This window comes from Sinohyriopsis cumingii, chromosome 18 (assembly GCF_028554795.1).
Source record: "Sinohyriopsis cumingii isolate HCF-2022 chromosome 18, ASM2855479v2, whole genome shotgun sequence".
Lineage (NCBI taxonomy): Eukaryota > Metazoa > Mollusca > Bivalvia > Unionida > Unionidae > Sinohyriopsis > Sinohyriopsis cumingii.
The window spans coordinates 82,522,582-82,536,760 of NC_142978.1; the positions used below are offsets into that span (position 1 = coordinate 82,522,582).

The following is a 14,179-nucleotide window of genomic DNA, read 5'->3' on the forward strand; positions in this document are numbered from 1 at the left end:
AGGTCTGTTAATCATTCTATCAATTTAGATGTAACTGTCCCACACAGTGATGATTTTAATGATTGCATGCAATCTATATCAATTTAGATGTACCTGTCCCACACAGTGATGATTTTAATGATGGCATGCAATCTATATCAATTTAGATGTACCTGTCCCACCCAGTGATGATTTTAATGATGGCATGCAATCTATATCAATTTAGATGTACCTGTCCCACACAGTGATGATTTTAATGATGGCATGCAATCTATATCAAGTTAGATGTACCTGTCCCACACAGTGATGATTTTAATAATGACATGCAATCTATATCAATTTAGATGTACCTCTCCCCCACAGTGATGGTTTTAATGATGGCATGCAATGGCATGCAATCATACTGCAGTGATTTTGGATTAACCAATCTTTGGAATTCATAAATACAGAACAATCTGGTTGCATCCACTACCTTCTCTCCAGTCGACCTTCCGGACATGTTTGCAAATTTCTTCCGTGACAAAGTACAAACCATTAGAGATAAGCTTGACACCAGAATTTCAATTGACTTGTCGTCACCATACAGTTGGGATACAGAATTTCAGCGGCAACCATTAGCAGCATTTGAACCTGTCTCAGTCTATGGATTTCGTACTTACAATCGTGATGAAGAGTGCACCAAAGTCATGTGAACATGATCCATTTCCAACATCACTGCTGCTTGAGTGCTTAGATCCAGTATTGCCTTCACTAACTGATATTATTAATACCTCTCTCTCATCAGCAGAATTCCCATCATTTTTCAAAACTGCCATTGTAAAGCCTCTGCTGAAGAAACCAACACTAGACCATAACGATTTAAAGAACTACCGCCCAGTTTCTAATCTTCCATTCATATCAGAAATCCTAGAAAAGGTTGTTCTATCCCAGCATGTATCTCACCTAAATTCAAACAGTCTTTTTAGCAATGTACAATCTGCATATCACCCTTGCCACAGTACTGAAACTACTCTTCTAAAAGTAGTTAATGATATTCTCTCTGCATTGGATAGTGGAAAGATTACAGTCCTCACCCTCCTTGATTTGTCCGCAGCATTTGACACAACAGTCCATGATATATTACTTCACCATCTCCAGCATGTATTTGGCATCATGATACAGCCTTACTTTGGTTCAAGTCCTACTTGGTCAACAGGACACAAATTGTATCTGCAAATGGAATACACTCCAGCCCAGTTGATCTATGTTGTGGTGTTCACTGGGGTCTGTTCTTGGACCTGTTCTCTTGATTCTGTACACTCAGTCGCTTTCAAGTGTCATAGATCATCATCCAGTGTCTCACCAATTGTACGCTGATGACACACAAATTATAATCTAGCCACCCAACTGAAGTTGATGCTACCATCCAAGGTGTAGAGAGGTGCATTTCTGATGTGAAATCATGGATGACATGGAACAAGCTGCAGATAAATGATGATAAAACTGAGGCCACTCTGATCACAACAAAAAGACTTTCTCATTCACATCCTTTATCTCAAACAATAAATATCAGCAACGCCAACATTAAATTCACACAACCAGTATGAAACCTAGGTGTTACTCTGGACAGTACTCTCACATTGCACCAACATGTCATGAACATATGCAAGGCTGCATATCTTGAGCTGAGACGCATCAGCTCAGTTCGCAAATATCTTTCAGTTGATGCCACTAAAAAACTTGTGTGTTCATTAGTACTTTCAAGACTGGACTATTGTAACTCAATTCTGTCTGGTTCATCTCATTATCTGCTCCAGAAACTTCAAAAAGTTCAAAACACAGCTGCTCGGATCATACTTAGAGTACCCCGATCAGAATACACCTCCCTGCTGCTCTGTACCCTATACTGGCTATCCATTTGATCCAGAATCAAACACAAAATTTGTTCTCTGTGCTACGTTTCACTGTCGGACTCTAGTCCAACATACCTATCTGACCTCACCCATGTGTACACACCAGCAAGATACTTACGCTCCTCTTCTGACAATTGTATACTCATTATTCCCACTATGAAAACAAAGTCATATGGGCAGCGTTCTTTTGCATACCAGGGCCCAGCAACATGGAATGAATTGCCCACTGAACTGAGACACAAAGACACAGTGATCACATTTAAGAGGGCTCTCAAAACTCACTTATTTCAACTGCAAGAACAAACTTAAAGACCTAATAATGTTTCCTACCTGAAATATTCTCAACATGTTTTTTATTTTTTTAAAAATGTTTTTCTAATTTCAAGGTGTTTGTTTTTGTAATAATATTATTATATGTTTTTTATCTTATAGGTGTTGTCTAATGTTGTAAAGCGCTTAGAGCTTCTAAAGATTAGGCGCAATACAAAGTTCTCATTTTTATTATTATTATAAAAGATTCTTGCAAGAATTCTTAATCAATTAAATTAAGTACATTGCTCATCATCAAAGTCAACTGCCAAGCTAAACTTGTTCAAATTAGGGGGCAACGATTTATAAAACATCAAAGAAACAAAAGCCGTCAACATGTGTGCGTGGCTTGGCGGTGTTGTTTTATGCAAGCTGTTGACTAGTAAATAATGTCGTCCATTTCCTACAAATATACCCCCATTGTTTAATGACAGTTATTCTAATTTTGCTGTAGTCTTTCAAACCAGTAGGAGTAAAAGTGTTAATTAGTGGACATTTTGAATGGAAAATGGGAAATGGAAACGTAAAGGTTTTACTGTTAAAGAAAAGACTGAAGCATTGGACAGGATTAAGTCTGGTGTTAAACAATCACAAGTAGCTAAAGATTTAGGTGTGAATGAATGAATCATCAGTTCGAGGATGGAAGAAGGGAAGAAGCAAAATTAAGAGAGATGGTTGTGGATATGCATGAAAGTGAGGGAATGATGAGGAAAAAAGCAAGACTAGCAGGAGACACCCAACTTGATGCAGCCCTGTATCAGTGGTCTGTCCAGACTAGAGCTGAACGAGTGCCTATTTCAGGACCAATTTTAAAGGCACAAGCCGAAAAATTACACACCGACTTACACGGGCAAGCAAGATTCCAGTTTCAAAGCAAGCAATGGATGGCTAAACTGTTTTAAGAAACTACATTGGATTAGTCACATGGAGAAATTCGCTCTTCAGATTCTGATGCAGATGAATTGAGGGAAATAACAGAGGAAGGTGGATATTCCCCAAAGCAGATTTACAATTGTGATGAAACTGGATTGTGCTACAAAATGATGCCTGACACCATCCTAGCTGTGAAAAACATGAAGGGTTTAAGAAAATAAAGGAGCAATTAACGTTGCTGTTTTGTGTCAATAAAATGGGATGACACAAACTTAAACCACTATGTACTGGAAAATTCAAATCTCCTATGTGCATCCATCATTTGAATGTGAAGACCCTACCATTTTCGTATGATGCCACAAAAAACGCATGAATGACAGCTGCTTTGTTTGAAAAATGGTTTCAAAATGAAATAATACCAGCAGTTTGATCCCACCTTAGAAATCTGAAGATGGAGCCAAAGGCATTGTTATTATTGGACAACTGCCCCGCACACCCACCTGCAGACATCCTGGTTAGTAAGGACGGGAAAATAAAAGCTAGCTTCCTCCCAAAGAATACAACTTCCAGGATTCTGCCTCTGGACCAGGGCATAATATGTTTTTGAAATGAATTATTGAAGAGAACTTGTGAAAAAGATTGTTTGCAATGAAACCTCAGTCCAGGCAACACTAAAAAGTTTAAATCTAAACGAAGTAATGTACCTTGGTGGCAAATCTTGGGATGCCATTACGCCAAGCTGCATTGAGAACAGCTGAGAGAAAGGACTTGGGGCAGCATTTACTATTACACAGGAAAACAGAGGCAACATCAGTGATGATGACAATAGTTTATTTGATGGATTTTCTGAGAATGATGTCTTCAAGGCTGATAGGGCATTTGGGGAGCTGATGTAGTCACGTGAAAGTGTTGATGAATGGCTCAATTTTGATAATGACTGCCCAGTTGCAGACCACATTTCGGATGTGGAAATTATTAAAAATATTAAGTTCAATAACATTAATTGTGATGCTGACGATGGTGATGCTTCTGATGATGACAGCGAGGACACCACACCTGAGGATAATCCACCACTAGCAACAGAAGCAGTCAAAGGTTTAGAGTGTGCTTTGAGATGGATGGAGACGCAAGATATCAACTATGTTTGAATTCTTCAGCTGAGAAATATAATTGACTTTTTCAAACAATAATAACGTATTACAATTGACAGATGAGAAATTTAGTGGTATGAAATTTATATAGACACCGTTAATTAACCTTCGGACGTACTGTTTCATCATTCTTTACGTACACCCGTTATGTAATTTTTGTCATTTTTTTCCATTTAATTCAGTCACATAATGATCTGTGACAAAATTATTGAATATTTTACATCTGTGTGTGGATATTTTTTATGGAAGTACTTGTATTGTGGATTCAATGTATGTTATGATATTTGCTGGTGAGTACACGGTGTTGATACTCTATTCATGCTATAGATTAGGCATGCATATATAAACTATACACATGTATGTACCAATGCATGGTTCTCTGAATAAAGTAATATATTATATATGCAATTTCTGTTATCAGTGCAAATGTTTTTCTCATTTAATATACACTGATCTAAAATGGTAATTGTGCCAATGAAGCATGCTTTTTCGCACCCGCTTGTAATACCCCCCCCCGTTAAATCCACAAATGTGTTGGTACTGTACATGGTTGCTTATAACACGGTTCGGTTCATAACACGGTTGGATTCTATGGCTCCCAACCACCATGTTATAGTGGGGTCACACTGTATGTATATATATATACATACATACATACATACATACATATATATATATATATATATATATATATATATATATATATATATATATATATATATATATATATATATATATATATATATCATTAAAACATGAATTTGGATATAACACGGTCATGGTGTGGCTCCCAAAATTTCATGTACATGTATTTTTCTTGTACATAAAAAAAATTCTTTCTTAAAAGTACAAAACTAACGTAAAAGGTTTATTATCATTTTGGGGAAGAGAACGCATAAGATAAATACAATACGTTCATGATGTGGCTCCTGAAATTTTCTGTGTATTTTTCTTGTACACTAAAAAGTAGTTTTTTCTTCTTAAAAGTATGAAAAATAACATGTAAAAAAGTTTATTCTGGGATCCCCTAGGGCTTTGCCAATGTCACAAACTTGGACTTTTTTTCCCTATTTGCTGTAAAATATACCATCTGGCAAGTTTTTTTATATTAGCCACATTGTTGGCTGTTTAACACATTAACCCCTTGCAATGACTTTACAGGGCAGGAGGTAGTAGCCAACTGTCGATCTCTGTAGCGTCATGGTCATGCATGATACACTAAAGTGGGTGGTATTATAGAAAGGTAGACAGATGTAGCTCTACAATGATACCAAATAATCAGGAATATCTAGTTGCATTACAAAGTAAAATAGAAAAACCACATTTTTTGGACCCGACTTTTTTTTACCCAAAATTTGCCATGGTCGGAATCTGATTTTGTGTCCGGATTTTATACTTTTTGGTCTCAGATCTAAAGCAGGCCGGTATGAACTGCAAACTGACAGATGAGACTTTGCAAAAAGTAGGATAAAGTGGGCATTTGGAATAAAGAGTGGTCTCCATACAAAAATAATGGCTCTGTTTAGCAACAAAAAAAAAGAAGTCCAATATTTACCCTTCTGCTCATGTGCGAGTCAAATAGCCAATGAAAATCGATGTTTCTGACACCACTAGGCAGTATGTTATTGAAAGATGACCGGGAATTAGGTGTTTTCGAGTCTATTCAGAAATAGCTTTCAAAATGTGTTTCCTACTCGATTTTTAGGCAAAAATGACGAAAAGCCCCAGGGGTTAATGTGTTAAAATTGTATATACAACCATTGGTTTGGAGTGGAGAAATTCAGAGGCCCCATGAAAGGAAGCCACAAACTGAATATAAAACACACTGAAACTTATCTATTGTTACATAAACAATTTCTTTGTCCATACTGACAAACCATCTAAACAGTGCATTGTTATAACATAATCTGCTTATCTTGATATCTAGCATGAGTACTATATGTTGTGAAATATCCGCTTTTTTGTTTTTGAAATTTCTGGTAACAGAGATCAATTGGACAAGGCATTATCTTGTATTCTATCTTTCGTTGGATTTTTGGTCACTTACTAGTAATTAAAATATTTACACAGACTGACATTTGTATGTGGATGGTAAGTAAAATTCCTCTTCTTTTCACTCAGAATTAAATTCTTCAGAACACTCACATTTTCTGTAATAATCCATGTCATCATATCAGAATACAGAACACCTGCATCTCTATCGTTTGTTGATCCTTTGTTAAATTTCTGACACATGCATGGAAGGCAGCATCATGTTGTTACCACAAATGTTAGAGAGAAAAAAACACATTTTACTTATTGGTTTATTCAATAGGCAGGGTGGAAAAGTAACTTGAATAGACCAAATGACAGCCGATTCCTTTTCAAAAATATACCCAGATAAAATAGTTTGCTGAAATTTCAAAGGAAACAGATTACCACCGAAGCACTGATTGTTATGAAAATGTACTCAGCAAATGGAAAAAGATCAGTCTCAATCATGCAATAGAATTATTTGATGTTGCCGCCACAATAAGAAATGGGCATTTATTCGGTTCTCCAAAGCTGTCCTTTAGCGGTGACTTCAATAACAAATGCACCTTTCATCAATCTTCAATAAAAACAAAGAACTTTTCTTCAAAGGAAGTCAGTACCAAACTTACATAATGAAAAGTAAATGTTCTTCGTCATTCATTACATCATTGTGCTATGTTTTTCCACTGAATTCAGACCAATATGACCTGTGACAAAATTACTGAATATTTTAAATGTGTGTGTGTGTGCGCACATTTTCGATGGAATCGCTTGTATTGTGGATTCAATGTATATGATGAGATTCACGGGCGAGTACACAGTGTTGATACTCTATTCATGCTATATATTAGACATGTATTTAAAAACAGTATTCACTTATATGTACCAATTTGTGGTTCTCTAAATAAAGTAAACTATTATATTTGCCGTCTCTGTTTTCACTACAGATGTATTTCTCATTTAATATGCATCGATTTAAGATGGTAGCTGTGCTGATGAAGCACATATTTTACAGCCTGCATTTATTACCTACCCATCCCCCCCGCAAGTTGTTTGAGGTACATGCATCATTTTCTTCAGCTACCTGACCTGGCTGCTTATAACACAGTTCAGTCTATAAGATGGTCAGGTTCTATGGCTTCCAACTACTTTGCTATAGCAGGGTCACACTATATATATATATATATATATATATATATATATATATATATATATATATATATATATATATATATATATATATATATATATATGTTACCATGGGGAAATGGTGCTAGGGTTGGCAGTGAGAAAAAGGAATGGTCGACTGACTCATGGGAACATTTTTCTTAGCTTTACAATCAAGTATCCAGGTTGATATTACTTAAGCTATACTTTATTTCAGTCCATCAAGGCCTTTTAATGGTACTGTTTGGAAACAATTTGTGACTAACATGTCTGACATGGGCAGTGGCTGTATGGAAAGGCATGGATCATAACACTATACGAGTCCTCCACAGACATTGTATTGACACACAAGTATCAATATTACCTCTCCTTCACATTGAACAGTGATATGGTTTTCAGCCCAGTTGTCACGGATCTCATCTGGTACTGTGTCATTTGTGTAAAGTTCAGGAATCCAGTCGTAGACCTGAAATACAGAAAATGATGCAGTGGTAGAGTTTTATATTATCTGAGGCCTAAGAGAATGACTGTTGGGTAAATAGCTAGGCTTTAAAAGAAATAAGTGACTTATATTGAAGCATGATCTTGCATCAAGGCTCTCCCAGACATAAAGGAAATTGTGTGTGAATGAGGTGAGGTGAGATAGTGGTAAAAACCAAAAGGCACCTTTTCAATGTCTCCTGCACACATACAATTTTAACTGAAAATGGTCTGGGCTTATTTTGTAACCCCACACCATTTATATTTCATGATGGATATTGTTTAGGTTTTATTATCAAATCCTGTCAAAAGTCCCACTTGGTGAACATAATATAACTTTTAAAAACAACATAGATTCCAAACAAGATTTTCTGACATTTCTGGAGTAAAAAATTCTCTCTATATTGAGAAAGTACACTAATTAAATTAAGTGCCTTCTAAAGTTCCTCCTCCACCATTTATACTGGCCACCATGAATAGCCTATCTTGTGCTGAAAAATGGCATTAAACCATACAACAACAGCATCACTTGTTGCAGCTTCATATGAATTTATCAGCAGTAACATTGTATGATGAAGGTTTCACACCTTTTCTATAAAAATTATTCAAGTGTCACATTTCTTTCATGTCTTTGTATCATTGGTAATTTGTATACATTTAAAAACAACTTTTAAAGAAATGTCACGGTTCTTTCTGTTACATGTATATTATGGTGGTCTCAGCTACCAAATGGATTGTTTTTGGTTTGATGGTTACAAATTTACATTCAGGTCTGAATTTCAACTAAGTAGTTTATCACATACTATGTTAAAAGTAATTTTGTAAATAACCTTATGCATGTTAGATCATATGAACATAATATTATTTTCAATACAATTGTCACTTATGTTGCCTGCATCAACAAATCATTTTCCAGCGTTATTCATTATGCTCAAATTCTTACTTTCCTCCTTGCTGTCGTCAACTTAAAACTTTTAAAAACTCTTAATTTGGTAATATAACTGCTCAGATATAGTGTACTTAGTGTACTTGTAAATCCTCTCATGCACAAATATAAAAATAATATGTGACTAAATGACAATCTACCGTTATATATGAAATACCATGAAATAATACTTACATATAATCACATTAAAAACAATATATTTTTTAGGTACCTTATCATGACAATACCATTTTAAAGTATTGAGTGGCTTTGGTTACTTTGTTGGGCAATGAAAATAAAGTATCATAAGGTTAGCAGTTTCTGTCGAAAGAAATTGAAGGTATTTCACATAACAGCCACGATACAGCATATTCCTTCCCAAAATGGGCAATAAAGTCAAAGGACACAACACCGCAAATTTATTCAGTCTCGAAATGGTCAGTGAATAATGTCATGGGATACAATACATCAAATTCAATGACAATACTGGACAGGTCTAGTTTTTTCTAAACTAACCTCATCCACAACCTATTTTATCTACCAAGAGTGTTGCTTTTGCTCGATTTCCATTTTGCACTTTCTCTTCAACTTGTACGCTGTACTACATATTGTTCAAAACTAACCCCAAAACACCAATTTTTACTAACTTATAAAACTGGCTTCATGGAACTATATGCATCCTGTATTCAAAAAATAGAATTTTAATTTTAAATTTTGCTTCAAAGGGGTAAGCTTCATTAATACAATAATCTGTGATTCTACACAGTCCCCATTATAGATGACTTTCATGGTTTTAATAAGCAAAATGTCATAATTGGACTGGATCAAGTTATAGTCAACAGTTTTGGTGAAATCATTTAAAGGTTTCATGCTAAGATGTTTTCTGAACATTTTGGTCAAATTATGTTGAGCAGTGTTTTAATAAATTATTTTTACATTTTTTGATTTTAAATAGTTGTGACTATATTTGACACAGGGTCAACATAATGTGCATAAAACTGAAGGCTCTTTACACCAAAACACTCTTTCTGTCAAATTTAGTCAAACTCTTTTTGAATAGGTTTTGAGAACAAGTCATTTAAGGTTCTTCTGTTTTTAGTATCAAGGATAAATTGATGGTCTATCATCATCGTTTAAACAAACCTGAAAGATCTTCACAACATAACACTTTCCATCAAATGTTGTCAAATTCTAGAAGATTTTGATAAGTTAGTCAGAGGTTTTCTATTTTCAGTAATATCTGATGACAGATTAACATAATTTGAAGACATCAGAAAGACCTTCATACTAAGGTTTTCTATTGTTTGAATAAAAGAGGCCATTTATGATGGCAGATTGGCATTATGTGGAGAAATTAGACATACCTTTATACCATAGTGTTATCATGGAGCTTTCTTTCCAATTGGGTCCAATTCTATTGAACCGGTACTGAGAATTCATTATTAGATTTTTCTGCTTTTATAACTGTGTACATATTTGAAGATGGATCAGTTGTACAAAACTGAAAGACATGTATAACAGGAGACTTTCAGTAAAACCTGCTAAAATTATATTGAGTAGACACTGTATTTTTTAAGAGGTCATTTATAGGTTATTTTATTTTTAATTTGGGTCGGTTTTGTGGGATAACATATGGTACCGATCGATATAACACAGGCATACAGTGAAGGAATATTTTGTAGGAGCAGCAGCTACCATTTTCGATCAATAAAATAGGCCTCTGCGTGTTTTTATTTGTGGTTTACTTTTTGTAAATCTGCACCGATTCTTATTTTTGCTCATTATTGTCTGTGATTTTTTATTTCTGCCAGGACAATCTCAAATTCAGCCCCACTGGTTATTTTATCCTCAGGATTGCAACTAAATACAATTTACTTGTTGTGTTCAGACTGCTCTATGTCACTGCAACAAATTTTGTATTAAGTTGCATTTAAATTAATTTGCTAACACCACTAGAGACACTGTTACTATAGATATAACTCTCACTATGGCTGTTGTTGCAATGATTCCAGTCACACCAAGACCAACAGGCACTGCTGCAGCAAGACTACATAATAATATCTATGACCAAACACACGTGTTTGTATTTTATGATCAGCGCAGTTCTCTTGCTAATTTCATCTCACAGCTGTTGTTCCACTTTATTTTTTCACACTGGTAGGACCGCAGGTTCATCATAGTTCTATTAATAATACAATTGCAAATTTTAATTGTATGACAGTTATACAACCAAATGGTTGTGATCGGATATTATGCCAACTGCAATAAACTTGCAGCGACGCAGTCCCACATACTCTTCAATTAGTTCACCCGATTATTTGTCTTCAAACCTAGCAACAACATTTCATTGGTGTTATTAAGCAATGGATGTTCTTTCTGATACTTGCTAGTACACCTCTAAACCTCGATAACTCATGCACAATGGGGTCCACAAACACTGACCGCACTATAAGCGAGGACGCGAGTTACAAGGGACCTACAAAAATTGAAAAAATCCACTTAAACATCGAGAAAATTGCAAGGGGGGGGGAGTTAGGGGACTGGGCTGTTTAATGACTGAGTCCTCGTCTTACAATCATGTCGATAATAATTGTTAATAACTTGCTTTTTCAAATGAAGTTGTTCATTATTCTGTATAAATAACATTTATTTTCAAAATGTTCAACATGTGAAAGATCATTTCAACTGGTTTGAACAACCATCATGTGTACGCGATAACACCTGTGTTTGATGTCACTGCTCTTTGTTTTGTTATAGTATCCTGCCAAATCAGGAGTTTGTTAGCAGGGAACTTGACTAACTGTTGATACACAACCAAACAAGATTCCTTTTTGTCTGCAAAAACAAGTGACAGTTATTTTGATTTGTTCAATTAGTACATTACTCATGTCGTGATTTCATTGGAAATAATAGTGAAGCTTCTTATCATCCTTGAGGATATCTCTTAGTGCCAGTTCAGGAATTCTCTGAAACTCGTTTGCCCATAATGGTCCACATCTGTGATACCAAACTCTTTATTTTACAAAGTATTCTTTTAGCTTGGTTGCCTAGCTAGCTTTGACATACGACCGAGGCCGCTAGATTTTAAGTTTGTAGGATTTGCATGCCTTTTAACTTTTCTTGTAATCCACCTCCTTTATTTAATTCAAAAGACATAATTAATGTGATAATACATCGGAGGCCAGCTTTTAATTCTTGCAATACTACAACAAATACTTCCACAAGTCAGTTATCAAAACACAGTTGGCACTTAATTAGGTTCTCAGAGAAACGCTTGTGGACATAGCTGTTACAGTAGATTGACACATTTTACATTTAAATACACATTGCATTTATGATGATTACACTTAAGAGGAACTAAAAGATAGAATTAAAATACAAATTTCACTAACAAAAATTATTTAATTGATATTTAAGTATTAATGTACTGCCTACACTAGGCGTGACATTTTCATTGATCGAAATTTCCTTGAATACTTTTAAATATGGTGTACTAAGAATGTGTTTGGAAAATTTTTTTAGCCACTTATATGACTTCTTATTAAAAGATGATAATTTCAAAATGTTGACAGAAATTCTGATGTTCTATCTACTGTTTTCGACTATAAAACAAGCGATATATCACAGTTTCAGTTACCAATTTTGATCACGATTTTTAAAGTTTTAAGAAATAAGGATCCTTTTTTTTGGTATTTTCTAGTTTTTAAAAAATGGGATCCACACCTGACCCACATTATAAGTGGGTTCACGAGTTATCAGGGCGCAAGTTATCGAGGGAGTGGTATATCATATTCATTGACCAAACTGTTCACATACACATCACCAGTAGCAAGTCAGTGCTGGTCTACAGCATCTTGACCCAATCCTAGTAAATCAGTTTGATCCGGTCAAAGTAAAACTCAAACATGAGCAGCTTCGACAAGTCCACTATGGACTATCCAACACAGATAGATTTGTTAGCATTAGTTTTCATTTTTTCCTGTGAGTAGCAGTAAGTCCACCATCAAAGATTTTTCTGAATTCACTGCCAAGTCAGCAACAAGCCTTTCAAATTTGTCTTGTTCACTATCACAGACAAGATCTACACGAATTCATCTGCAAAGATTCTCCATGGTTTTTCCAAAGGAGGTAATATTCATGACGATGAAAAAGTTTTCAAAGATTTTGGTGGTCTTAGTCCTCGGTTCCATATTCAACTGAATATACAGTGTCATCCAAGCTTTGCTGGCAAAATCCAAGCACTCGATGAATCCTGGTTACATGCATATATCCAATCGCATATACAGCTGAGATGTAGCAAGTGCAGTACATAATTGAATTTCATCCTACAGCCTGGTACCAGTTTGTTGCATAGAGTATATTTATGTCTGGACTCATCAATAATCGCGCTTTGATACGGGAACAACCATGTACCAGACACTCTAGTTTCTTCACCACACCTAGCTGCTACATAATACAACTCATGTGGGATTTGTTCACTGGTTTGCTCTGTTCAATCGAGATCAGACGTACATGTGTCTTTGGAAGCAGAACTGGATGCATTCGTGTCTGCCACTGAAACATTATGACATTCAAAGTCTGCATATTTATATAACAGACTTTCATCTTTTCCTTACACCATTCTGAATCCAAGATGCTGGCTTTTCAATCCATTCTTGTAAACCCAATGTGTGCAATGGATAATATCTGCTTAACGCCAAAGCGACCAAAATTTTGTAATGCAACTACGATTCCAGGAATAATATTTATTAAAACTTGTTGAGCCTCTTTACCTAAATCGTATGTGGATGGGATGATTGCCACGAGAGTTTCTAATTCACCACTTAGTCTACTAGAATAAAATTTAAATTCAGGTACTTTTGATTACTGTAGTTTTGCAAGAACATACTCAGCTGCTAAAGTATCAACAGCAGATGCAAGAAGATGATGATTTTCTTCATACTAACCTAGTATCAAATGGATGTCGCTTTTTCATGTACCTCTTGACCTCTTGGTATCTGGATATTATGCTCACTTGCAACTTGTTTTAAATGTTGTACTGTTATTGTATTAGTAATTGTTGATGTTTTTGCAATGGCAGTGACAGTGGCAACTGATGGTGGTTCTAGAATCAGTACACTTATGGGTCTCAATAATTCAAGTATGTCAGCATTTCACGTAAGACTTGGTATATTCAATGTTCATATGAGCTGAGGTATGGTAGGCATGTTTATGCAATGGAAAATGTGTCTCTAATTAAAAATTCCATCAATGTCTTGTTCTAATTTTTGTATTTTTTCAGGATCAGAAACTGCAATCTCTTCAATCCTAGTTATTATTTCATTTATTTCTTCATTTATTTTGTTTTATTTGTTTGTGCAAGCACCTGTGTTCATGCTGCCAGTTTATTT

General features: G+C 35.2%; 1 protein-coding gene across 1 annotated transcript in view; it reads right to left on the minus strand.

The window, feature by feature from the left end:
* The window catches only part of LOC149777171 (sodium/potassium-transporting ATPase subunit beta-2-like), an 86,507-nt gene that overhangs the window by 10,858 nt on the left and 61,470 nt on the right, over positions 1–14,179 (minus strand). The window contains exon 5 of the mRNA XM_089941870.1: positions 7,749–7,850. Coding sequence (XP_089797996.1) covers positions 7,749–7,850 — 102 coding nt within the window. The remainder of the gene's footprint in view (positions 1–7,748; positions 7,851–14,179) is intronic.